General features: G+C 45.2%; 2 protein-coding genes and 1 pseudogene across 8 annotated transcripts in view; all 3 read left to right on the top strand.

Moving 5' to 3' along the window:
- Window positions 1–23,015, top strand: part of LOC128912751 (UDP-glucuronosyltransferase 1A1-like) — a 36,741-nt gene extending 13,726 nt beyond the window's left edge. The window contains exons 1-6 of one of the 7 annotated variants that reach the window (XM_054209214.1): window positions 10,637–14,269; window positions 16,459–16,927; window positions 18,997–19,128; window positions 19,405–19,492; window positions 20,305–20,524; window positions 21,947–23,015. In XM_054209214.1, coding sequence (XP_054065189.1) covers window positions 13,881–14,269; window positions 16,459–16,927; window positions 18,997–19,128; window positions 19,405–19,492; window positions 20,305–20,524; window positions 21,947–22,244 — 1,596 coding nt within the window. In that variant the 5' untranslated portion in view covers window positions 10,637–13,880 and the 3' untranslated portion in view covers window positions 22,245–23,015. Of the gene's footprint in view, window positions 1–5,248; window positions 6,264–6,294; window positions 9,345–10,636; window positions 14,739–14,880; window positions 16,928–18,996; window positions 19,129–19,404; window positions 19,493–20,304; window positions 20,525–21,946 lie in introns of those variants that run through there. The other 6 variants (XM_054209210.1, XM_054209211.1, XM_054209215.1 and 3 more) reach the window with 6 other exon arrangements.
- On the top strand, window positions 750–1,643 carry LOC128912753 (UDP-glucuronosyltransferase 1A1-like). Its single transcript, XM_054209216.1, has one exon. It carries the CDS (start codon window positions 750–752, stop codon window positions 1,641–1,643), a length of 894 nt encoding a protein of 297 aa, XP_054065191.1.
- On the top strand, window positions 3,045–3,941 carry LOC128912752 (UDP-glucuronosyltransferase 1A1-like; annotated as a pseudogene).
- Window positions 23,016–27,663: the final 4,648 nt, after the last annotated feature.

Genomic DNA, 27,663 nt, shown 5'->3' with positions numbered 1-27,663 from the left:
TGAGTGGCTTTTCCTTCCTATTGCTCCTTGAAGAAGAAAATGATTGAGACAGGCACAGAAAGATAGGTCAGGATGAAAACAAAGAAGTGTTGTGTATGACAGCACAGATTTGGTGGTTTTCCTTCACTGATGCAAGCCTCTGCTGCATCTTCCTGTAATAAATTTGTAGCTGGTGATGTATGTCGTACCAGTGTACATGGTACAGTGTACCAGTGAAAAACAAGAGTTACAGTGCTGAGCTGTATGTAAATCACAGAGCCTCCTCCTCAGGGTATGCACAGATATTGTGCTGTATAGTGGCATAATTTTATAATTTTAAACGTAAGCTTGACAACCATTTCAGAACAGCTGTAAAATGCTTATCAAAAAGAAAGAAAAGAAGGAAAGCAAGAAAGTATTTTAACACCTGCTTTCAGCAAGCCCAGTTACTTCCAAGTGCCAGCATTATTAAAAAAACTTAGAATTTTGTTTTTGCAAAGTCTGATTTTCTTTTCAATCTAACATCAATCAGCACCGGGAGTCAATCAGAAAGGACCCATCCCAAGGGAGCCTCAGATACCAAGCGCAGTTCTGCCCAACCCATCACTTTCCTTAAATGATTCATCAATGCCTTGAATGGTTACTGGTGACTGGTTTTGCTGGAAAAGCCGGATCGTTAAGGGGGAATGTGAGAATCTGGCAGGGAGCCGTAGGTCTACTTAAAAACGGTTGGGTCAGGGCAGGCGAAGAGACTTTGGATTTCTAGGAACATGGCTTATGTAAGTAAATACAGTTGCTTAGTTTCTACGAGGGTTTTGGTTTTCCTGTCTCTGTTTTGCTTGGCCGATGGTGGAAAGCTGTTGGTGGTGCCAATGGATGGGAGTCACTGGCTCAGCATGCACTCAGTGCTGGCGGCCCTCAGCCAGAAAGAACACAAAATTGTCGTTGTCGCACCAGAAGTAAACTTGAACGTGAAGGCATCTGAATATTACACTCTCAAAACGTATCCAGTGCCTTTAACGAGGGAGGAACTGGGAGCAAGCATGCATTCATTTGTGAATGATCTTTTTGAGAGAAGGCCTTTTCTTCAAAGAATTACTGCGCTTTATGAAAAAGTTCAGGTCATCTCCAGTGTCTATGTCTCCTCCTGTACCAGTTTACTGCACAATAAGGATCTGATGCAATATCTTGAAAGGAGTAAATTTGATGCTCTTCTCACGGATCCTGTTGTACCATGTGGACAAATATTGGCTCTGCATCTCTCTGTCCCATCGGTTTTCTTTTTACGGGGACTCCCCTGCAGCTTTGATTTGCAGGCTACCCAGTGTCCAGACCCCCCTTCCTATGTCCCAAGAACATTTACAGAGAACTCGGACCACATGACGTTTATCCAGCGCGTGGAAAACTTATTTCTGAAATCATCAGAATCCTTTCTTTGCAATTTTGCCTATTTGCCATTTGAACTTCTGGCCTCAGATGTTCTCCACAGACCAGTAACAATGAAGGAGCTCTTAAGTCATGGATCCATTTGGCTTAAAAGAATGGATTTTGTTTTTGAGTATCCCATGCCGGTGATGCCCAACATAGTTTTCATTGGAGGTATAAACTGTGGAAAGAAAAAGCCATTATCTCAGGTCAGTGATTTCCTTGATAAAATATATTAAGGTTTGAAGGGAAAAGGCTGTTTGCAAATGCTCTCTCTGTGTGTATATAATTGTCTACATGAGTTTGTGGGATTTAGGCGTGCAGTAACGTATACAGTAAAGACAAAGAAAATCGGTAAAAAACCTGAGTTGATTTTAATTCTCTCCCACTCTTGCAGGTACTCTTCAATAGCATTAGCAGGATCTGAGCATTTTTGCTTAAACAATTGTTTTCTTTGGACTAGGGAAGTAGTTTATCACTGCACTCTCGCTAGAGTCACACACCCACCAGTGAGGGTGATCCTTGTCTTAGCAGGCTGCTTGTATTTGCCAGATCGGTATTACTACCTGAAACTATTTCTTTTACAGTCACAATTGATTTTTAAAAACAACGAATCTTTTCCATTAATAGAACCATCCTTTCATAATTTAGAGATAAAGTGTCATAATGCGTCAGTCGGTGGATAATGTTCTGGTTGCTTTGTCAGTCTAAGTTTATCCTTTCATCGCATGGATTCCTTATGCAATTTTCTGTAAAAATGTTAGAGGTTTGTGTAGCTGCCAGCCAGCACTGAGACATCTGCAACAGCTTACGCTGCCTACTGAAAAGTTTCCCTACAAAAGATGTACCTAGAGCTGCAGTAGTTCGGTAAATGTCCTTAAAAAAATTCTGATGCATATTATCAACCTTCAGAGTAAATTACTGTATGTTCGAAATTACTTCTGTGCGGTAATTTTCATAATTAGGGCTGATTGATTGACTGCAAATCCTGTCTGTCCATTAGTGGTGGTTTTGCTTTCATGGCTCTGGGGTGTGGTCTTCCCAGGCTGATCCTGAACAGCATTTCTGAGTTGCTAATCCAGTTTTAAATATATCTGGCAAGAACCATGCCCTTGTCCTTCCTCCTTCCAGCCCCTACTTCATTCTTCCAAAAGGAGGCCTTTCAGGGAATTGAACTTGAGTAGCCAATCTTCTGTTTTCATTACAATGTCAAAGTATAAAAATGATAAAGAAACCAGGCCATTTCCCATATGAAGCATTAATAATTTTCTAATCTTTTACAAATAGAAAATTATTTGGTCTGGCAGGAGGGGAGGATTTTTCCTATGCTGAAAATCCTTGTTTGGAAAATTAATGATCTGTTAATCAGCACTTTTGAGCAGACCAATCATTCTGTAAATCCCAATGTCCTTAAATACAAAGAGGTGGGTGTTTCCCATTCTGGCTGCTGCTCTAATTACTGTCTGCCAAACTGGCTGAAGTTTAACACCTCTTATTCCATCTTTGCCATACCCATGATTATACATTTACCACACAGCAAATAAGTCTAAAGATCATCTGGAGAACTAGAGCACAGATTGCTTAAAACTGTGGAGCTGGGTATATTCTTTCTGGGCAGCACTCACCAGATTTCTGCAGAAATGGCTCTGCTGCTTAGTGCTCATCTGCGCGTCATGGCGACGCTGGTTCTGCTCCTGTCCATGCTCAGTTTGGCTGCTGGTGGGAAGCTGCTGGTGGTGCCGGTGGACGGGAGTCATTGGCTCAGCATGCGGGAAGTGTTGGACAGTCTCAGGGAGAAGGGGCATGAAATAGTTGTTGTTGCATCTGAAATAAATGTACATATAAAACCATCAGAGAATTTTGTTATGAAAATGTATCCAACACCTTTCACAAAGGAAGAGGTGGATGCAAGTATCCATTCTTTTTCACGGGAAGTATTTGAAGAAGGATCTTTTCTGGAAAGATTTCTGAAAATATACCAAGGTATGAAAAAAGTGTCTGCTTTGTCAATCTCCAGCTGTGCACACTTACTGTACAACAAAGAGCTTGTCAGATATCTTGAAGAGAGCAAGTTTGATGCTGTATTTACAGACCCTGTACTACCCTGTGGGCAGATACTGGCTGAGTATCTTTCAATCCCTTCGGTGTTTTTTTTACGAGGAATACCATGTGGTTTAGATTTTGAAGCCACTCAGTGTCCCAGTCCTCCTTCTTATGTCCCCAGGGTATTTTCAGAGAATACAGACCGCATGAACTTTTTCCAGCATGTAAAGAATCTAATCTTTGACATCCCAAATTATTTTCTCTGTGATATTGTCTTCCAACCATACGCAAAACTGGCTTCTGAGTTCCTCCAGCGGGATGTGACTGTGCCAGATCTCTTGCACCAGGGTTCCATTTGACTCATGAGGTTGGATTTTGTGTTAGATTATCCAAGACCATTGATGCCCAACATCATTGTAATTGGAGGAGTAAACTGTGCTCACAAGGAGCTAACTCAGGTGGGTCACGCTCTCTGTTTTTACTTCATGATTTGATAGACTTTTGTGTTCACAAGGGTGGAATTTTGTGTTGCAGATAGGAATCAAGTTCCCGTTTTGTGTGACTTAGGCAAATATTTGTGAAAGAAATAATTTTTCTCTCACTTTCCTCCTCACTTTCCATTTTCTGTGCAGACAGCTATATCTTTTCATTTATAAAGTATGCTTAGTTGAAGAGAAACTCTTCTAGTGAAGGTCTGTGATGGGACATTGTGTCCACCAGCCAAAGTGATTGCCAGTGTTTCTGGACAGAAGGACAAAGTGCTCCATTTGTTTTACAAGCAGCTCCCGACAGACTGCCTACAAAACTTTAAAAGCTCTTTCCGGGCTTAAAAATCCAGTTCTAATTAATGGAGACATGGAGCAGCTCTGCTTTGATGTGTCCCGCACAGTGTGACTAGCCTCGGTGATTATGCTAACCTCTCAGGTGTGGCATGTGCTTTGAGTGCCTTGGACATAAAAGACAGCAATACGTGCAGTTCTTACTGGAGAGCGTCCTCTGATGCTCTGTGGGAGAGCCTGGAGAGTTGGTTTATTCTTTTCTGTGCTGTGGCCTTCTCTTCAATCATATTATTCAGGACTTGTGCACTGTGGGGTAAGGTCACCAAGCCTGTGTGGCAGTTCCACCAATGTCCAAGGTGGCTGTGGCGTCTTACAGACATCCTCATGTACACTGTAAGTTGCCACCTGAGCATTCATACAACTCCACTGCTGCTGGACACCATGCAAGATTTGCCAGTGACAGAAAAGAAGCCAGAATTAGGCCCTGAATTGTTTCATGGGAAGTCCCCTTCAAAGAGTATTCAGACATCTCTGCTCTGTCCTCTGAGACCACAAAGCCAACCCCTCCATTCCCCGAGGCAGGTCTCAGATACTGCAAGTACCACTTAGCGCGTGTGATGTATCCTGCAGACAAACCTGGCATCCTGCGTCCACCTTCATCACTCTTCTCAGTCTAGAAATAAACTTAAACAGCTCTTCCACATCTGCTATGGGGCCATAGGTCTCCTGGAGATGAGTCTTCAAAGAGAGACCAAAATGGGCCAGATCTTGCCCGAGGGAAGGGAGCAGCCTCTGCCAGGCTGAATGGTGATGTGGATGTGACACATCTCCTGCACTTGCAAAAAGTTCAGCCAGAGGGAAGCTCTCAGAGTACAGTTCCGCTCAGAACCACCCCTGCCTCCTTCCTCGGACACTCTGTACTGCTCCTCTAATAGAAAAAAAATAGGGGTTCACTGGTGGGTCCACCAAACAACACCAGGCTGTGGACTTGTCTGGAATTAAATGCTTATTATGCAGCCTTTTATCAAATGAATGATTATCCATTTACCACACAGCAAATAACTCGAAGGATCAAAAGTTATGTTGTAGCACAGATTGCTTTAAAGCACGGAAGCTGGTGCTTCAGTGCTGCCAGTGGTTTTCTTTCTGGGCAGCACTCACCAGATTTCTGCAGAAATGGCTCTGCTGCTTAGTGCTCATCCGCACGTCATGGCGACGCTGGTTCTGCTCCTGTCCATGCTCAGTTTGGCTGCTGGTGGGAAGCTGCTGGTGGTGCCGGTGGACGGGAGTCATTGGCTCAGCATGCGGGAAGTGTTGGACAGTCTCAAGGAGAAGGGGCATGAAATAGTCATCGTTGCACCTGAGATCAGTTTGTACATAAAGCCAACAAAGAATTTTGTTATGAAAATGTACCCAGTCCCTTTCACACAGGAAGAGATGAGTGGAAATTTCCAGGCATTTCTACAAGATGTACTTGAAGAAGGTTCTTTTCTGGAAAGATTTCTGAAAATATACCAAGGTATGAAAAAAGTGTCTGCTTTGTCAATCTCCAGCTGTGCACACTTACTGTACAACAAAGAGCTTGTCAGATATCTTGAAGAGAGCAAGTTTGATGCTGTATTTACAGACCCTGTACTACCCTGTGGGCAGATACTGGCTGAGCATCTTTCAATCCCTTCGGTGTTTTTTTTACGAGGAATACCATGTGGTTTAGATTTTGAAGCCACTCAGTGTCCCAGTCCTCCTTCTTATGTCCCCAGGGTATTTTCAGAGAATACAGACCGCATGAACTTTTTCCAGCGTGTAAAGAATCTAATCTTTGACATCCCAAATTATTTTCTCTGTGATTTTTTCTTCCAACCATACGCAAAACTGGCTTCTGAGTTCCTCCAGCGGGATGTGACTGTGCCAGATCTCTTGCGCCAGGGTTCCATTTGGCTCATGAGGTTGGATTTTGTGTTAGATTATCCAAGACCTTTGATGCCCAACATCATTGTAATTGGAGGAGTAAACTGTGCTCACAAGGAGCTAACTCAGGTGGGTCATGCTCTCTGTTTTTACTTCATGATTTGATAGACTTTTGTGTTCACAAGGGTGGAATTTTGTGTTGCAGATAGGAATCAAGTTCCCGTTTTGTGTGACTTAGGCAAATATTTGTAAAAGAAATAATTTTTCCCTCACTTTCTTCCTGACTTTCCATTTTCTGTGCAGACAGCTGTATCTTTTCATTTATAAAGTATGCTCAATTGAGTCATTTTTCATTACACATATTTGAAGCCATTTTGTGTAGGGTTGGGTAACTTGTCTCTATCTTAGTGAGTGATGGAAGTGCAGCAGGCAAGTCTGAGGGGCTGTCAAAGCATTGCAGTTAGGTATAATCCATATAATGTTGTAAATGGTTGTAGTAGGGCCTGGTATTTCCAGAGAAATGCATGTTAGGCTTCTGTCCTGGGGCACCCTTGCGGCCTTACCACTTCTACCTTTGTCAATGTATTTGTCTGCTCCTTCACACGGGTATTTCCAAAGCCGGAATCAGAAGGAATGTTGCAGATCGTGGACTCTCAGGCTAAGAAGCACCATCTCTGTGCCTCAGGAGATTTCACCTTGGTGATGGCTAGGTGAGACCTGAGAAAAAAATCACTCTCAATGTGCCTGAAGGGGCTATGGGGGCTTGGCAGGTTCTTCTCAAAGGCAAAAGAGCTGCCAAAGCTTTTCTGATAGAAACAGATGGGACTTATCTGATGCATCCACCGCTCTTACCACCCACCTGTGTAGACTGCTGAACTCTAGTGCTTGTTATCCAGACGTTTATCAAATCATAGAATAGAATCATAGAATGTGTTGGGTTGGAAGGGACCTTTAAAGGTATCTAGTCCAACCCTCCTATAGTAAGCAGGGACATCTTTAATTAGATCGGGTTGCTCAGAGCCTCATGAAGCCTGTCCTTGAATGTCTCCAGGGATGGGGCCTCCACCAACTCTCTGGGCATCCTGTGCCAGTGTCTCACCACCCTCATTGTAAAGGATTTCTTCCTAATGTCTAATCTAAACCTACCCTGCTCTGGCCTTGAACACTTCCAGGGACTGTGTGATGTCACCGTAATATAAATGCTCTTAGTTTCTTGTCAACAAGAACTGACAAAAGCTAATCTATGCATCCCTCAACACAGTTTGCTTGAGAAGATGTCACTTTCTTCCGTAATCTCAGACCACTGCAGGGTTTATTCTCTCCTACACCCCTTGCCCCACACCAGCAGCTGCTTAATGGTGCTGCTAGATGGGAGTCAGTGGCTCTGTGTGTTTGCAGATGACTGCAGTGGTGTGAAACAGCTGGCCCTGCATCTGGAAGAACAGGTCTCCCGTTAAACATCAAGGAGGAAAGGAAGGAGATGGACCCAGAGCTGATCCCAAAGGAAGATGTGGATGGACTTTTCCCATCTAGGAGGCCTCAGAGGAAAAGTCATTCTAGAGGAGGTCTTAGCAGGCTGAGGAGGGAATAGCCCTATCCTCCAACTCCACCAGCACTCATGGTGGGGGTGGGCATAGTCATTGTATAACAAAAGAGCACACATTCTGCACCAGCCTCAAGGAGTTATTGTGAGTCCAGCTCTTCGGGCTATCACACATCACATGGGGGAACTTCATCAAAATTCTCATTCATTTGTGCCTTTGCAGGAACCTGTAGTACTCTCCTGATGCTTAACATATAATTTTTGTCGTGCTCCCATCTTCATCAGTCTTCTCACTCCATAAACAAATTTAAACAGCTCTTCCACATCTGCTGTGGGGCCACAGGCCTCCTAGAGATGAGTCTTCAAAGAGACAGGTGGGTAGGTGAGTAGGGGGCAGGTCTTACTCAGCAGGAAGGGAGCAGCCTCTGCCAGGCTGAATGGTGATGTGGATGTGACACATCTCCTGCACTTGCAAAAAGTTCAGCCAGAGGGAAGCTCTCAGAGTGCAGTTCCACCCAGAACCACCCCTGCCTCCTTCCTCGGACACTCTGTACTGCTCCTCTAATAGAAAAAAAACGGGAATTATCCAGTGCATCCACCTCTCAGCACCTGCCTGTGGACTTGGCTGAACTTAGTACTTGTTGTGTAGTCTTATCAAATGAGTGATTATCCATTTACCACACAGCAAATAACTTGAAGGATCAAAAGTTATGTTGTAGCACAGATTGCTTTAAAGCGCGGAAGCTGGTGCTTCAGTGCTGCCAGTGGTTTTCTTTCTGGGCAGCACTCACCAGATTTCTGCAGAAATGGCTCTGCTGCTTAGTGCTCATCCGCACGTCATGGCGACGCTGGTTCTGCTCCTGTCCATGCTCAGTTTGGCTGCTGGTGGGAAGCTGCTGGTGGTGCCGGTGGACGGGAGTCACTGGCTCAGCATGCGGGAAGTGTTGGACAGTCTCAAGGAGAAGGGGCATGAAATAGTCGTCGTTGCACCTGAGATCAGTTTGTACATAAAGCCAACAAATAATTTTGTTATGAAAATGTTCCCAGTCCCTTTCACACAGGAGGAACTGGATTACACTTTCTGGAGAACTAGCCAGGATGTATTTGCAGAAGGATCTTTTCTGGAAAGAATTGTTAAAACATATGAAGGAGTGAAAAATACTTCTGCCATGTTCCTGTCTACCTGTACACACTTACTGTATAACAAAGAGCTTGTCAGATATCTTGAAGAGAGCAAGTTTGATGCTGTCTTTACAGATCCACTACTACCCTGCGGGCAGATACTGGCTGAGCATCTTTCAGTCCCTTCAGTGCTTTTTTTGCAGCAAATACCATGTGGTTTAGAATTTGAAGCCACTCAGTGTCCCAATCCCCCTTCTTATGTCCCCAGGGTATTCACAGACCTTACAGACCACATGAACTTTTTCCAGCGGGTGAAGAATCTAATCTTTGACATCCCAAATTATTTTCTCTGTGATTTTGTCTTCCAACCATACGCAAAACTGGCTTCTGAGTTCCTCCAGCGGGATGTGACTGTGCCAGATCTGTTACGCAAGGCTTCCATTTGGCTCATGAAGCTAGATTTTGTTTTACACTATCCAAGACCATTGATGCCCAACATGATTCTGGTTAGTGGAGTAAACTGTGCTCACAAGAAGCTAACTCAGGTGGGTTATACTCTGTTTTTTCTTGTCATTCTTGCAGGCTTTTACATACTCTGGAAAGTTGTAATGCAGGTTTTGTTAGAAAGGTCCCTTTCTGTGCGTAAAAGGATTTGAAACTTCTTTTGCTTTGCAACGAGGTGCCAGTATTCCTTTCAGTGAAGGCATCTGTTTTTATCACAGTATAGAAATGGAGAAAGTGTTATAAATGAATGTAGCTCTGGGAAACTCCCCATTGGTCACGTGCCTCTGCTCAAAGCAGCTTTCACACTAGAGCACGTTGCTCAGGGCCTCTTTGCTCAGGACTGTTGATGTGGTGCGAGGCAGACTTTCATTTGAGGAGACCTGCGCTCATCCTGTGGTCCACCTTGTCATTGATGATTTCCTCCATGTTTCTTTCTTTTTTCTTTAAAGAAGGATTCTCTATGTTTTGAATTGCCATAGAGTCATAAAATACTTAGGTTGGAAGGTCATTTGCATGCCTGTCAGCCAACCTCCTCATCAAAGCATGTGCAGTTAGTTCAGGTTGTTCCATTCTATGTCTTGTCAAGTTTTGAATATCTCCTATGACCTTTCTAGTGAAAACACTTTATTATATCCAATTTGAATTTTCCATGTTGTAGCTTATGTCCGTTGCCTCTTGTCCTGTCACTGTCAATCTCTCAGAAGAGTACAGCTTTGTTTTCTTTATGCCCTTCTGTTAAGGTAGTTAAAAACAGCAATAAGATCTCCTGTTACTCTTCACTCCTGAATCTTGAGCAAGCTCATCTTTCTCAGCCCCTTTTTGTACCTCATGGTCCCCTGCTCCTAACCATCTTCTTGGCTTTTGCTGGACTTGCTCCAGCACATCAATGTCTTTCTTATACTGGGAAGCCCCAAATTGGGTACAGATTTGTCTTCAGATGTCTCCCAAGAGCTGAACAGAAGGGAAGAATCACCACTCCCAGACTGCTGGCTGCACTCGTACTCATATAACCCAGGATGCTCTTGCCTCTGTGGCTGCAAGGGCACACTGCTGACTCATAGTCAACTTTTTGTCCACAAGGACCCCGGGTCATTTTCCACAGAGCTGCTGTCTGTCCAGCTGGACTGCAGCCTGTCCTGTGGCATGGAGTTAGCCCATCCCAGTGGCAGAACTTTGCTTTTGCCTTTGCTGACCTTCAGGAGGCTCCTGTTGGCCCATTTCTCCAGCTTGGGGCATTCTTTTTGCATATCCCAGGCCAGTGGTGCTCCCTATTTAAAGTATCAACTGGCATCATAAAAATAAAAATAAATTATAAGTGAGTTTACTTTATTCTTATGGAATGAATGTTGGATTTATTTCAGATTTTTTAAAATGTGTATTCAAATATATTTTGTGGTTTGCGGAATAACATCGTAACTCCTATTTTTAGAAATACTCTTCCTGTTAAGTAAGTTTTTCAGATATTGACTTTGCAAAACAGTGAAACAGGGCTTGTTTTTTAGAAACAGCTGAAACACACACAGTAAAAAGGAAGCATTTTTAAGAGCGTTCAAACTTGGCACTCAGTCTAGAAAAGCAGAGATGGAATAAATCGTATAGCTAAACCTAGGAAAACAACTATGACAGAGGATGCGTGACAGCAGTCTATAAAATCCTGAAAAGTGTGGCGAAGGTGAAAGGAGAACTGATAGGCAGTTTCTCCCAATGCTTGACCTATGACTAACACTGAAATGAGGCATCAACAAGCTTAAAGCAAACAAAAAGCAGTGCTTTTTCATACCATACCTAAAATAAATTAAAAAAATATTAAAAAATCTGCCTCTCAACACCAGCAGATTTTTTTTTTTGTGGACAAAAACCTATGAATTTAAAAAGGATTTGGGTGGTTATGAGAGTGCCGTGTTTTAGGTGATCCTGCCCCAGCCCCCAGCAGCTTCCCCAGCTCTATACTGGGCATGACCTCACATGGTACGGACACCCCTTTGGCTAGTTTGGGGTCCAATCCCAGTTGTGTCCTATCCCAGCTTCTTGTGAAAATTAACCCTGTCCCTGCAGGAACCAGGACAAAGAGGTACATTCTGACTGCCAGGATTTGTAGGCTTACAAAAGAGATACTCATGGATTCCTCTCACTGGGGCTATTCGCTGTACCATTTCCAGCCAGTACAACCTTGGCACTCAACTCTACTTCAGCTTTACATTCTCCTGATAGATAGCTCTTTTCACCCTTGCCTTTGGACTTGTGAGCTGAACTTGTGGACTTCATTCAGTCTCTGGGCTCATACACACGTGAAAGAGTGTTTGTGTGTTGCTCAAAGTCCAGTGACACAACTTTTAAACTCTTATGAACGTGCCGTTAGCCTTAAGGGTTTGGTCGGGGTTTTTTTTACCTCTTCACTTTAATGTTGGTTTATAGCATTTTATATTAGTGTTACAGAGATAATGCATGTTTGGCTGAAATGTTAGCAGAACTTGAAGACTACATGGATTTGACTTTATATCAAATGGGAGATTGGAGAGCCCATTCTATGTTAGCATAGTACGTCTGCAACTCCGGGTTGGCTGCCTGAGTGTGTACTGCCACCTTAGGGCATATGTAATGCTCCATCGCCTTCTTATGTGAGATCTGTTTATCCTTGAAACGTGAAAGTGCACACACAAGTGCTGCAGTGAACTCTCTGGCACATAAGAATACCTTCTGTCTACCTCCTTTAGTATATGGTTTTTTAATGTCACCTCACTGTGCCAGCTAGAGAGAAAGTTTTGCTTAAACAGGCTGCAGAATGGGACTGTATTGATGTCTGAAACTCCGTCCTCTTTAATGCAGTTTCCTTAGCCGTTGCAGCGTTCCTTGCTGTCTAGAGAAGGGCTTAGGAGAATCACTTCTTTTAACATGCTGCATGGAAAACCTCCTATCAAAATAAACTTTTTAGGACGCACTTAGTGTGAGCTTTGGAATGTGGTTATCGCTGGTTTCCCATCACTCCTACCTGCTCCAAGACAACTCTTCCAGGCTGCTGCACAGCATGAAGAAACCATTCAGAGCACTCTCCAATAAGGTGTGGTTGGTTGGGGAATCTAAACTGGTCTCTCTTCTCCAGTCAGCAATTGCTCTTGTGTAGCTACCATTCCTGTATCTTTGTTTGCTTTTGCAAACTTGCAGACTTTTGGCATCCTCCTTTTTCCTTTCCATGAAACATGCCTTAATGGCAGATGAGATCTGCTTAGTCACGCACCTCCTTCAAGCACAAACTGCGGATACCTGCTTTTCTAGGTTTATCTTGAAAGTTTTCATGTGCCTTTGCATGTTCTCCCTGTCTAAGGATATTTCTTTGTTTATAGGCACCTATTTCATTCCCCCATCTACCCACTGGGTTTCGTTTGCAGGAGCTTCAACCCAGGTTCTCAAGAATAACTAGGCACTTAAATCCCGTTCAAATCAACCTGATTTGGATATCTAAACAAGTCCTTGGAGTGGGACTGTCCTCCACATCAGATCACATGCAGGCAAACTTTCAAAACCTCAGAGGTAAAAAGCTTTTTCCATATGTTCAGTACGAGTCTCTCAAACTGGTGTTTATTACTATTTACTGCTACCCAGAAAAAAACTGGCTCCATTGTCATTGTTACTCCCCATTGAGTAGCTGTAGTCTACTGTTGAGTATTAAAGAGAACAGGACTTCCAACACAGATGTCATGTTTTTGCCTTAAAAATCTTATCATAGCACATGCAGAAACAGCTCAGAAATGTTGTTCTCCCCTTCTTCTGGTAAGCATAGGACACAAGTGTGGACTTCCCGCTGGCTCATACCACAGCCAAGTCCTGGTAACTTCTTTTGAAAAGTAGCTATTACTAAGAACTTCAAAAAAATGTTTCACCCGTAGCCTCTCACCTATGAATTTTGCTGCATCATTGCTTTCAAAAAGAGGTTTGGCCTCGAGCCGCTCACCTATGAACTCTTACGGCCCCTCTTGAGCAAGAACTGCATATTGTGCTGTATCATTGTTTACAGAAAAAGGTGTTTGGTAATATGTTACCCGAACTTTGGTGCCCCCACTACTTGGCATGTCAGCTCCTGCTTACCATGTAGAACATCGTGTGTGAACTCCGGGGACCTTTCTGAGCAAAAGTGTAAGGAGAAAGTTGGAGGTTTAGGTCTTTCATATCAGTAGTGCAACATGCTTCTTGTATTATAAGCTCTCTGGAGAAGGTCAGCGGCCATGAAAGTTGATTCCTGACTTGAATCTGGCACAGGACAGTCAAGTGCACAGTGACTCACTTCAAACAGAAAAATCCCTGTAATAACAACTGCTACCTCTGCTAATCAAAGACCCTGCAAATTGTTCTGTAACGTAAATGCATGGAAATGCTTATTGCTTTAGATCCCTTGATAGCACTCTTATCGCTGTTTTAAAACCTAATCTTTGGCCTCCAACAACCTATCTTAGCAAACACTTTCTAGAAGTAAAGATTAAAGACCATCAAGCTATAAATGTGGTACAACTATTTTTTGCTTTCACATGCTGCATGGAAGAAGTAAGGAGGAATAGTTGATTTCTTTTCCTGCCAACAGCCCCATGACAGTTATGTGGAGGTACCAGGCATACACTGGACTTATTCTTTTTCTTTCTTTCTGGAGTTTGGCAGAAGGTGGGAAGCTCTTGGTTGTGCCTCAGGATGGAAGTCACTGGCTGAGCATGCGTGTGGTTCTAGAGAAACTCCAGGAGAGGGGGCACGAAATCGTTGCAGTGATTCCTGAAGCCACTTTGCTCATGAAAAGCTCACAATCTTTCAGCATCAAAACATACCCTGTGCCTTACACACAGGAGTTTTTGGATAGATTCTACCATTCCATCGGTGAAAGAAGTTTTGATAACCTTTCTTTCCTAGAAAAATTTACAGTTTTACTCAGCAATATATCAGAAATGACCAGCATATTCTCTTCTACTTGTCGGCATCTCTTATATGATGAAGAACTAATGAAGTACCTCCATGACAGCAAATTTGATGCCATTATGGTGGATCCTGTGTTGCCCTGTGGACCAATTATTGCTGACCATCTCTCTCTCCCTTCAGTGTACTTCATGCGTGGTCTGCCATGTACCTTAGACTACAAAGCCACACAGTGTCCCAGTCCTTTATCTTATGTGCCAAGGACTTTCATGTCCAGTTCAGACCGCATGACCTTTACGGAGCGTGTGAAGAACCTCCTGGTTGGGTTTTCAGAGAATTTGTTTTGCTATTATTTTTATTTAAAATATGAGAACTTAGCTTCTGAGTTTCTTCACAGAGAAGTAACAGTACTGGAACTGTTTAGCAAAGCATCCATCTGGCTGATGAGATATGACTTTGTTTTTGAGTATCCACGTCCAATAATGCCAAATATGGTCTATATTGGTGGCATCAACTGTGACCAGAAGAAGCCGTTATCAAAGGTTTGTCATTGTTTACGTTGAAGGTATTATAGCATTTGTTAGCAATTATTTAAGATTTGCTTTTCTAAGTGCTTCCTATAGTAGTATTTGTGCTTGATCCGATATGTGATCGAATACCAGGATGGTGTGATTTCGAAGTGGGAATCTCAGACTCTGAGAGATGATCACAAGACCTTAGCTTTGTTGCAGTGCAAGCAGCTGAAGGGTTTCTCTCCGGGAGAGCTTGGGTGAAGCTGTCTAAGCTGCATAGCTGCCTAGGTATAGCTTACCTTGTTTTAAGCGTATCACCATAATATCAGACAATCTTGGCACGTATGCTATACGTAGATAAATGACAAAGTAGTTCTAGGTCATATGATTTTTATAACCCTAACAGTTGTGCAATACTGATTAATTGCAGGAGACATGATAGGACAAAAATTGGAAACGTGGAACTAACTCTGTGTGTATATCCAGGCACTTACATTGTGCAACAAAGATTGATAGCGCGGATGAATCCCCAAAATCAGGAATATGCAATCAAAGGTGGTAGAGGGAGCTCTTTTGCCTCTGAATTTGTGTAAGAAGCCATGTAAGATAGCATATCAGACCATGATTGGAAAAAGGACCTGTCGGGCTTGTAACTATCTACCCTCCCTCCCTAGCTTGTTTAAATCTCCCTAGAGGGCTGTGCAAATAGTGCAGATGTCAGTCATTTATTCTGTTTTTCAGACCACGGTGGTGTTGCAACAGCAGAAACTATTGCTAAGCTTGCATCACATTTACTACAGGGCTTTCACTTTGATAACTGCTACAATATATAAACAAATCTGAAGATAAACCTTATCCAACCGCCTGTATATCAGATCTCTGTCAATCATTGCTTCTTGTTTAGACTCTGAAAGCGCAAGGTAATCCAGCTTCTGTTTGGAGCTTTGGTTCCAATCAGCTGAGCAAACCCAAGGCAGGGAGTTCATCAGTAACTGGATGTTAATAAGATAGTGATTGCTTCATCAGGGGTTATGTCCCATTCATAGCTCTGCTCAGCCTTCCAGTGCGACACACTGCCAACTGCTTGATGCTTCTTCCTCGAGCATTTGAATCCTCCAATGTTAATTCAAACATTTAACTTTACCTTGCAGCGCCCCGTTACTTAAAGCCTTCACCGGCACAGATGATAAACCCAACCTTTACCCACAGTTAAAAATTACCCTCATTTTTGCCCACAAACATACAGTCCGTTAAAAATTAAACACTTACCTTAGTTAGGATTAAAGTGCAAAGTACTCCACGATTCATTCCTCGTCCCCTGCAACAGTTTTGCAGCTGTTCGAAACTTTGCTGATAGTGGAAGGAAAATGACTTTGTCAAATCCAGGATCTAATTCTCTTGCCTCCTGGGTTGTGTTTTTCCTGCTCCTGTGGACCTTTTCTGAAGGTGGAAAGCTTTTGGTTGTACCTATCGATGGCAGCCACTGGCTCAGCATGCGCCCGGTTGTGGAGCGGCTCAGACAGAGAGGACACGAAATTGTGGTGGTTGCGCCAGAGATAAATTTGCGGATAGATTCGTCGGTGTATTATACCATGAAAACATACTCTGTGCCTTACACCAAGGAGTATGTGGAGGCAGAATTTAAAAAGCTGGGGTACAGAAGTTTCACACCTCAACCCTTCTTGGAAAAATTCTCAAAAATGGCAAATATTACAACCATGTTCTTTGATTCCTGCAAACGTCTTCTGTCTAACAAAGAGCTGATCCAATACCTTGAAGAAAGCAAATTTGATGCTGTCTTTATGGATCCTTTCTTTCCATGTGGACAGATAGTGGCTGAACACCTCTCCCTACCTTCTGTGTACCTCCTACGGGGACTGCCGTGCAGCCTGGACTTCCATGCTACCCTCTGCCCAAATCCTCCCTCTTACATTCCCAGGTTCTTCACTCACTACACGGACCGCATGGCATTCCTCCAGCGCACGGGCAACCTCCTAGCTAGCCTCAGCAGTTCCCTGGCTTGCAGTTTCCTTCATTCTCAGTATGATCATTTGATCAAAGAATTCCTCCAGCGAGAGGCAACAGTGCTTGAACTGTTCAGCCACGCTTCTATTTGGCTCATGAAATATGACTTTGTGTTTGAGTACCCCAGGCCCCTAATGCCTAATATGATCTTGATCGGAGGCATAAGCTGCACTCGGGAAAAAGCATTATCAGAGGTTAGTTACCTTTCTTCCCCTAGCTTAGCTATGACTGTGCTGTTTGCTCTCACCATGAGATGGAGCTCCTGGCAGTACAAATAATTACAGGAGAAAGAGCGAGGTGGAAGTGGCTGGGAAGACACTTTGTACCTCTTCATCCCTTGTGCAATGAGAAGTTCTTTTGTGCAAGATCTCCGGATTCCCAGACAAGCGTGCATGAAAAGTGGGGCTTTTTGAGTATTTTCTGGCTGCCTATTTCCAGTAATTTTGTTTTGTATACCTGTTTACAAGACTTGGTGCTAACTAGGGTAATGCAGCAGGCCAAATCATCCTAGTCCTCTGCCCTTGAGCAGAGGACTGTTCCTGCAGGGATTTCAGAGACTGTGGCAGACCTGAACAAAATCCCTACCTGCTCCAGTGAAGCAGCAAGAGATCTGCTTCTTTTGCATAAAATACTTTGTCCCAGATCTGGACTGCAATTTTTTGCTTGAACTATACCAAACTTCCCAAATATGGGTATCTGCCACTTTCCACTAAGAAATCCTCCCAACTCTTAGTGCTTTCTCTTATTTTTCAGTGAGTGTCTGCTGCAGGTATTTCAGAAATGTTGTGTGCAGTACCCACCGATACACTCAGATGCTGGTTTAAAAGACTTTAGTAAAATAACCTGCCTATTTCCAAAGCTGCAAAAAGTTTCATAATGGTAGTGGTGCTTCTGAGAAGAAAGTCAGACCTTGGCACACAAAAACATTTCAAGAACGGAGTAAAACTGGTCCCACAGAAAATCAATAGAGCTAAATACACCCTGAAATAGCTCTATCTGTTCCGCTGCATCGGGAGCTGCAAGAAGCAAGTCAACCACTGGCCAAAAAATTTTGTACCAAAAGCACATTTGTCTTTTGGGGAGGATCTTGCAGTTCCCAGATGTCTGTGAGTTTATACAGAACCGAGCCCCGAGTTCCCAACCAGATATCTATGATGCCTTAATGGAGAGCCTGTCTTCAGAGAAATCTGGTAGGACAGAACCAAGCCCTGAAATCAGAGCTGCATTTCAGCTTGTTTGCCCCCAGGAGTGCATCAGGTCCGGTGTTCAGGGGGCAGCTTTCAGCAAACCCTCGATGGCTCCTTCTGTTTGGGATCTAGTCCCATGCAAAGGGCCATGGCACTCTGGTCAGCCACAAAAATACATTACAGAGCACAAACTAAGAGGGTCAGTCTTGGTTATCCCCTCAGACCGTAGAGATAGTGTTTCAATTGGCAGACTTATGGGAACATTTAGTTAATTTTATTCCACTCATTTAACTCTGATGCCTGCAGCAATTCCCTCCAGTTTTATCTTTGCTTCCCTGGCTTTACCAAATATTTTTCTATGGCATAAGATATTTGTTCCAGCCTTTGGCTGTTTTTATGCTTCATCAGAATCCTTTTCTTCTTGGATGCCAGTGACAGATCTCCTAGTCCTTCTTTTATTTAAATCAAACAAAACAGATATAAAAACAAACCCGTGCCTGGCAGCGGTTCCATATTATCATACTCAAAGCAGACCCAATAAATCCAGATACTAGAAGAAAGAGCTATCCACCGTCAGAACACTTTTCAAAATCTTAATTCTCTCTTGCAGCTGCATGGTCTAAAAAGAAGAACATCAACTCTAAATCCAGAGCATCTGACTTAGAGTAAATGTGAAAATAAACCACAATGTATTCACCTGAGGACTGGTTGCCAGGAGAAGTATGATGATGAATTGATCTCCTTAATTGGTACAGCATCTTTTCTGTTGCACCGAAAGGGATGTCTCTGAGCAGGCAGACTTTGCTACATGACTGTTTTAAAGTAACTTTTTTCTCCTATCCAGACTGAATCTCAGTTCGAGCTTCAATTCTGCAGGCACTCACACGCCTCCATAACTTTGTTCATCCACCTGTGCCTTTTTTTTTTTTTCTTCCTGGGACACATTTCTCTGTAATTTTTCTGATCATAATTTCCTTGTATTGACTGTTCACTGTATTGCCTTTCCAGGTAGTTTTTTGGGAACATGACAGAAATTACAGCATCTGACATGGAAGGGATTTTGTTTGTGTTGGCAGGAATTTGAAGCTATTGTGAATGCCTCTGGAGAACACGGCATTGTTGTCTTCTCGCTGGGCTCCATGGTCTCCGAGATTCCTATGAAGAAAGCCATAGAAATCGCAGATGCCTTGGGATCAGTCCCTCAAACGGTATGGTTTCCCTCTCCCCCTTCAAGCACAGCAATTCAACACTATTTTCAAATACAGTATATGATTACCTGTGGGTTTCAGCATGCTTGGTCCTCCCTTCTTTCTCCTGCTCCCTGATGCCAGTAGAAGCTATCCCTCCAGCAGCTCTGCATGACAAAACAGGTTTTGTGCACCACGGATGTTCTCAGATGTTCTCAGCTGTGCTTTTCAGCCCCACTGAGGAGCAGCAAGAGGCCAGCTGCTGAGAACTGACATTGTTTTTACTTCTTTTGAAAGGTTTTGTGGCGCTACACGGGAGAGGTGCCCCCCAACCTGCCAAAGAACGTAAAGCTCGTCAAATGGCTGCCACAGAATGATCTTCTAGGTAGGTCTTAGATGCTTGAGGGATAGCAGCATGTTTGTTTTAATCGGATACTGCTGTTGTAAGGCTCCCTTAGCATCATCCGTGCTGACTGCCCGCATCACTGGGGGTCACAGGACTCCCTTACAGCCTTTGCTGTTTGAACCAGAGCCCATCTTTTAGAAACTTATCTGATGCCACGTCAAAGTTGCCGAATTATGAAACAACACTGTTTGGAAAGGTTTTCCAACACTTGACTACCCTTAGTGTCAGAAATGGGAGTCTTTATCTCTGACTAGCCAGTCTCAACACCCAGCCATGGATTTCTGTCATGTTTTTGTCTACTGGACTGAGAAGAAAATCTAAGGTCCCTGAGTGGGCATTTCCAGACAGATCGTTGGGCTTTTCAAGCAATCAAATTGTACGTGCTATTGCCAGGAGTGCATTTGTTGGTTAGACAACAGGGCTCAGTTGTGGGAGATCTGCAAAACCAGCAAATGGAAGAAGTGAAAAAAAGTAAGCAATGGTAACGTCTCCTTTAATGTTACTTGGCTCTGATTTCATCCTAGAATCTGAGAAGCTTTGGAGGATTATCCAAGGCTTTCCTGAGATTACTCAAACCAAGACAGAGCTCTACAACCCAAGGTTCATTCAATCCCCTGTAATGTCTTGTTCTCCGCAGCCCTAAGTCTGTCCATAAGTAATGATGCATATGATAGCCCAAAGTTCTTGATTTATACCTACCAGTAGCATTTTTGTGCAAGTTTTTTCCCGATGGATGTGTTCCTGTGACTTAACAAATCAAATAGCTAAGCAAGTCTTTCTTTCCTCCACAGCTCACCCTAAGACTCGTGCCTTTATTACCCATGGAGGCTCACACGGTGTTTACGAGGGCATATGCAACGCGGTGCCAATGGTACTAATGCCATTATTTGGAGACCAGATGGACAACGCCAAGAGAGTAGAGTCACGGGGAGCAGGACTGACGCTGAATGTACTTGAAATGACTTCAAAGGACATATCCACTGCCCTGAAAACAGTCATTAATGATAAAAAGTCAGTAACAGAAACAGCCTTTCTCCTCCTACTGTTGTGTAACACCAGCACGCTAGCTTCCAACTGAACAGAATGTCAGTCTCTTCTTCGATGCCTTCTTGATATAGAAAGCTACATCACTGAGATGCTGATGCTTGCCCTCGGTTAATCTTGTCCTGTCCCTGTAACAGCACCGTCCTTCTCACTGCCTGGGATTATAATCTTGAGGTGACAAGAACTGGCTGATCTGAGAATATCACAGACCACGCTAAACATCACAGTATTGCAGTCAGCATGCCCAAGGTGTTTTAAGGCATCACAGTGAAGGGGAGCTTTACAGACCAGTTTTCTCAGTATGAGAGAAGATGGGGTGTAAGTGCAATGGCAGAAATCAAGTTGACAAAAGATGTGTCACCTGCTTAAAGCCAAATTTACCAGGCAGCGAGGTAGAGGGCGCTGGCACAATGTGGTAGAAAAGGCAAGTGGTGAAGGGAAATGTGGCAAACCACTTCTGTTCCCTACATCAGTGGTGACCAATGGCAGTGGGGAGCCTGAAAAGGTTGAAAGGCTCAGCTGCCTGGCTGGTTTTCTTTGCATGAGGTTTGCCCAGAGATGCTGTCTGCACAGCAGCAGGAGGAAGCGGACAAGTGGCAGTGCCTGGGTATAGTCCAGAGGCTGGCTGTACTGCATCAGAAAGCTTTGCCTTCCAACTGGCAGGAACATAGCTATTATTGCTCATTTATTTTACAGACCAGTTTTCTCGGTCATTTTCCCCCCACTAGTGCTCCTAAGGAGCTGTATGAGCACAGTCAGCTGCTGCCTGGCTCAGCAAGGCTGGACAATTCCAGCACAGAGCTGAAGGAATATGTGCAGGTATGCTGAGGCAGCACAGGGAACCACGCGAGACATCACAGTATTGTAGTCAACACGCCCAAGGTGTTTTACGGCGTCACAGTGAAGGGGAGCTTTAAGACATACCCTCCTCTTCCCTACTCCCATTCTCTGTTGTCATTAGCGCCTCTAAGTCCATGGCATCCTCTTCCCCATCTTGTTTCTGAGAAATGGCACCTATTTGACATTGTTTCCTAACTGCCATTCTTATAGCAATACTACTACTTGTTCTGTAGCTAGACAGCTTTTCTATACCCAGTCTCACATTTCAGGCAGTTGCCTTCATCCTTCACCACAGAGATTTTGCTGACAGCTCAAATGAAGCTTTTCTGCTTCTTTTAATAATATCTTTTCTCCTTTCTTTGTCATTGAAAACAGCACTTTTCTGGGTCCATAACTTTGCCATTATCCTTCTCATGGCGCAGGGCGGTGGGAAACACCACCTGCGAAGCCTCCAGTGGCCCATCAGACAACTGACAATGCATCCTTCTTTTCTGGGGATTCGGTCTCAGCAGCACAAGTCGTTGTAAACCCAATGTCTTTTCTTTGCAGGTACAAAGAGAACATCAAGCGCCTCTCGGATCTTCACCTCGACCGACCCATCCACCCCCTGGACCTGGCCGTGCACTGGGTGGAGTTTGTGATGAGACACAAAGGGGCCCCACACCTGCGACCTGCTGCTCACGACCTGAACTGGATCCAGTACCACTCCCTGGACGTCATTGCCTTCCTCCTTGCTGTGGTGCTCCTCTCCCTCTTCATTTCTCTGAAGTGCTGCCAGTTCTGCTGCCGCAGGTGCTGCTGTAAGAAGGGAAGAACAAGAAAGCCAACCAAATCCAAGTCCCACTAGCAGATGAAACCAGTAGTGGGAGCTAAGGCCTCTGCTCCAGACTGGAAGGATCAGAGAACATCCCAAATTTCACTAAAATAATTGCTGACTTTCAGTCAAGAAATAATAGCGTTCATTTAAACTAGCATCATGGGAGGGGTTGTTTCACTGATATAATTTTTGCCTTTAATTAAGAATCAGTTGTTAAAAATAATTTGTGTAGGAGTGCTTCAACCACTTGGGAAGATGTTAGTGTGAAGTCCAAGGCTCCTGGATTCCATGTCTTGGTGTACAGAGGACTCAGGGTGATTTTTTTTTTTACCTCTCTATGCAATGGAGATAGATAGGAATTTCATTAGACTTTGCTTCAAGGGCTTTGGGAGAATCATTTGCTGTAGTGTAAGACTGTCAGGTTGATCAAGCACTTTGAAATCTTTGTACAGCTGTTGTTATAGAAGAGGCAAATGTTATGCACTGACAATACACGTCACATAAAACAAGCCAGACGCACATCCTAAATGGGTTTTGTTTGTGTTTACATTACCTCAAACTCAATTAAAGTTTTGGCAGGGAAGTGGATGTAAAGCCACTGGTGTTTCACCCAAGTTCTCCGTCAGGCACAGCGCTGTATCTGGAGCTTACCTGTGAGCTGGTGAAACCTTCATAAGCAGTATTTATGAAACCCAACCGATAGTCTCTTTGTAAGTGATGTTCAGGTAAGGACCAAAACTGCCCCTCTATAAATAAATAAATAAATCAATCACCAATGCTAACAATAACGGCTCTTGAGTTTTCTGACTGAGGGATATTAGGGTGGATGCTTGTCAATCATGGAGAGAGAGCTGGAGAAGGGAAAGGCTCAATGCACCACAGTGTGAAAGCCACCTCAATGCACAAAACCCAGTTCTCAGCGTTATTATCTCACTCCTTGGTGGCTTGGTGCTTGCTGAGAGGTTACACCCTGAGGCTGCCACAGTCCCCGCTACTAGGCATAGAAAAAGCCAGAAAATATCTTAAACAGAAGGTAATATTCAGGGCTCAAAACAGGCTGGACCATCCTGATACAGCATTGCAACCCTCCTTCGCACAGGAGTCCGGCTAAGTACCTGGTGCTGTTATTTTCAACTGCTGTTTGAAAAAACAGGTACTTCAGTGCAAGTTAAGTTCAAGAAGAAAGTCCCTCTCCTCCTCAGCTTGTCCCCATCGCGGTGCCCCATTCTCATGGGCACCCACACCACCCGCAAACTGTTCAGGACCAATGCCAACTGTTGCTTTTCATCCTCTGCCTTTCCCTCCCCTCCTCCTGCCCCCGGTAAACAGAAAGAAACCCTTCCTTGGGACATGGGGAGTGTCCCCACGCTGTGTAAGAGCTGACCTGCTTTTAAAATGCAGCTTTTGCAGTTCCACACATTCCCGAAGTGACAGCTCTGGCTGTCCCAGCTGGAGGCAGGTGACAGCAGTGCATCTGTGCAAAGTCAGGCGGTGCCTCTGGAAATGAGACCCAGCGAGACCTCGCAGTGCCTGTCCCACCATCAACCACGGTGGTTTCAGTCATCTCCGAGCACGGGGCTGGCTTCCAGCAGTTGTCTGACGCAAAAAAACCCACTTTACATTCCCTTCAGAGAAGTTCTCTGAGTATTCTGCTGCAAACAGGCTCTGGATTGATACAGTGACTTCCTCATGTCATGAGGGTATGGATATGAGGATATGAGCATGGATGAGAGATAAACCCCTTGATTTCAAATCAGATGAACAGATTTAAAAGAAAAGAAAATCCCGATTGCAACTGGTTTGGGGTTTTGTTTTGTTTTTTTTCCAACACAAACCCTCTCACGTAGGTGGAGAAAATGAGCTAAGAGAAAGAGAGGAGGATGCAAAATGCCCATCCTGTGGTTCTCATTTCAGAAACATCTCTACCAAAGCTGAAGCAAGACAGCAGCAGAAACCAGGTACCCTCCTCCTCTCCTTATCCCTTCGCTCTCCTTGGCCTCCACTAGTTTGTCCTGCTCTTTATTTTGCCTTGGCTCACTGGAAAAATGAGAGAGGAGCCTTAGGGGACATGGAGGGGACAACCCTCATGTCGTGTCCCATTTCAACTGTGCCCAGCAGAGGACACTACAATACCACCAACAGGAGGGAGCAAGGAAAAGGCCACCCTTCCCCACAAGCCAGCCCAGGTGGGTTGGTTTGAAGCCGATAGCAACTTGTTTATCCCTCTGTGTTCCAGGAACATGGACCCTACTGAAGGAAGATGATTTTCAGAGTGAATTAGGAGTCTAAGCATGGGGGACAAGCGGCTTTGGCACAGAGGAGGGAGCCGGAGGGGCTGCAGTGTCACCTTCTCAAGGGAAGAGTTACACTGAGGATACCATCCCCTCTTATTGTCCCTTAATTGAGTGCCACATAGAGCCATGCTGCCCCTTAAGCAGGGCAGAGACCCCCCAAGCCCCTGCGTCCCTTACTGGGGGAAGGAGAAATCATTGGCCACGATGCATTTAGTAGGACTGTGACAGTGACCGTCTCCCTGTGCTGGGCACTGGTGAGGCCCCACCTTGAGTGCTGTGTCCAGTTTTGGGCCCCTCACCACAAAAAAAGACATTGAGGTGCTGGAGCGGGTCCAGAGAAGGGCAACGGAGCTGGTGAGGGGTCTGGAGCACAAGTCCTGTGAGGAGCGGCTGAGGGAGCTGGGGCTGTTCAGCCTGGACAAAAGGAGGCTGAGGGGAGACCTTCTCGCTCTCTACAACTGCATGAAAGGAGGGTGTAGTGACGTGGGGGTTGGTCTCTTCTCCCAAGGAACAGGCCATAGGACAAGAGGAAACGGCTTCAAGTTGCTCCAGGGGAGGTTTAGACTGGATATTAGGAAAATTTTTTACACTGACAGGGTTATTAAGCATTGGAACAGGCTGCCCAGGGAAGTGGTTGAGGCACCATCCCTGGAGGTATTTAAAAGCCAGGTAGACAAAGTGCTTAGAGATAGGGTTTAGTGATGGGTTTTGTCAGTGTTAGGTTGATGGTTGGACTCGATGATCTGAAAGGTCCCTTCCAACCTGGACGATTCTATGATTTCTAAGCAACAGAGCTGAGACTGGGTCACTTCCCAAAAAGGTGCTCCCCCTGAGGCAGGGCCAGCCATCGCTCCTCTCCCTGAGCTGCATGGGCTCCACATGGCCACAGGGCTCCAGGCACTGTGGCCTGAGCTTTTCCAGCAAACCCTCCAAATCACTCTTTTTAAACGCCTGCCAAAACACAGCAGCCAAAATCCCTTCGCTGCCCTTGGAGAGCGGAGGCACAAACACCTTCCACAGCCTCTCGGCATCACCAAGCGCTCACGTAGCACCCCTTCGGAGCTGTGAACGGAGAGGAGAGCTGTTACTTTCCACTCTCACACAGGGACTTTTTAAGTGTTTATTTTATTTTTGCCTGGATTTTAACATCCAGGCTTGCAAGACTAAGGCTGAGGAAAAACACCAGTGCAAGCCAGTGCTGCTGCTGGCTCTTCTGGTGACCCTTGGACCCCTCCCCCCGTCTGCAAAACGTGGGCAAGAGCCCCGCTGGCTTTGGGCTGCGGGTGTCCTGGGGGACACAGCAGCCCTGGCTCTGGTGGGAGGATGCACTCGGCATCTCTTGCTGCTTCCCACCAGCCAGACCGCGGGAAATTACAGGAATTGCTGGCATTCTTCTGCAGCCACAGGGTTTCTGCAGCCTCACACCAACCCTCTGGTCCCCAAGGGCAACCGAGAAGTTTTTCCACTGCCATGGGAGCTCCAGGTGGCTCTCAGGCTCCTCCACCTCCCCGACCCATGGGTCCAAGACAACCCCTGGCATCCCCACAGGGACACAGGGCTCAGAGGGGAACTTCTCCCCTTGCAAAACATGCTGGCAACTTGAATGTGCAAGAAACATAAGAGACCTGCAAACGAACACTCCCTCCTCCCCTGCGCAGGGCTTCCAGGGCCAGGGACCTGGAGATGGGCCCCAGAGCTGCCTCACCCCATGTGCTCTCACTCAGACCTGCGATTACTTGACTTGATTGGTTTAAGGATCTCTCTTTTGGGTGGTTTTGTAAAAAGCAAATACTTACTGCTGCTGGCAACCAGCCGTGATGTTAGTTCAGGGGTTTCACGGGAGCTCCCAAACCCCCTTTCAGACTTCTTTCTTTCTGAAAGCTTGAGATGAGCAAGCGCGATGTGAGTGTGGACAAGGGATGCTGACCTGCCAGGAGCAGCAACAGCCTCATTTAAAAAAAAAAAACCAAATCAAAACACAAAAACAAACGAAAAAACAAATAAGGAAACCCAACTCAAAACCACATGCATCCCCAAAGAAGGCTGCTTTGGGGTTACAGCCACGATGGCTGTGATGGTCCAGAGGTCTGCTCTCCTCCCTGGAAGCCTGGGGAGCAGCACAAGGGTAATGCTGATATGGGCGGCACCATACAACCCCCTGCAACAGTCCCCATGGGAAGTGGTTGGCGTTCCCCGCATGGCGTGCCCAGGCCCTGCATCGTTCTCCAGAGTTATCCCAAAGCAGGTTCTGCTCCCTGCAGCATCCCAGGGGGTGAGGTGTACCCCACGGCCTGGGGCTTGGAGCTTTAGATGTCCTATCAGCTAGGACATGTCCTATCCTAGCCACTAGGACATCACTTGAAATGTCCTACCATGCTGCACCATGGCTGGCTCCAGACCCCAGCAGCACCTGGAGGACGAGGAGGAGCAGACACCCACAAGTCGGGTACTTTTAGCAGGAGCAGCCACCCAGCTCTCCAATTAATTATCACCTGCAGAGGTGTTTTTAGGAGTTATTTACAGGTGAGCGCGATGAAACCTGGGGAAAGCAATTGCCAAAGTGAAGCAGGCACAAAACGCAGGACAGCCTCTCCCTCCCCGGGGACGGAGCAAACTCCTCTGGCTTTAGCATTTAAGCTCAATGAGCCAAGTTAAACCCACCTGGCAGCTGGGCTTGGCCCATACCCTGGTGCTGCAGGCTGCAGGACTGAACTAGGCTTACATAGGAAAGACAAAAATCCCCATCCACAAATGTTTCCTCGTTGTCTGAGGGTGCTGGTATTTCTGGGAGGGGCAAGGCTGTCTCCCAGCTCATCTTTCCCACGGCAAACTCCTGCCCTGCCTCCGGCGGATGTCACGGCTCATGCTGACCGTCACGAAAAAAGCCGCTGTCACGTGCTTCTGCTTTGACAGGTACTAGGCAAGGGCTCCCGGCCTCAATTCCCTTTCTATTAAGGATGAGTGAAAGGTTTCACACGCCAGATCTGATTGCTCAGGGTGATAAAAGCAAGTCATCAGCACGGGCTGTACAGGCATCAGCAAATCCTAAATCCCCCCCCAAACCAGACGTTGGCTGGCCTATCTAAACGCGTGACCTCTCTTCAAAAGCCAGCCTGAACAAATGGGAGCAGATTTCTTCCCTGAAATGGTACCAG

Source organism: Rissa tridactyla, chromosome 7, assembly GCF_028500815.1.
Source record: "Rissa tridactyla isolate bRisTri1 chromosome 7, bRisTri1.patW.cur.20221130, whole genome shotgun sequence".
Classification (NCBI taxonomy): Eukaryota; Metazoa; Chordata; class Aves; order Charadriiformes; family Laridae; genus Rissa; species Rissa tridactyla.
The sequence above is the reverse complement of the archived record's forward strand: the minus strand, read 5'-3'. Positions and strand labels throughout refer to the sequence as shown.

Excerpts from the sequence above, each read along its gene's own strand:
- LOC128912753 (XM_054209216.1), top strand. The coding sequence starts at position 750 with ATGGCTTATGTAAGTAAATACAGTTGCTTAGTTTCTACGAGGGTTTTG.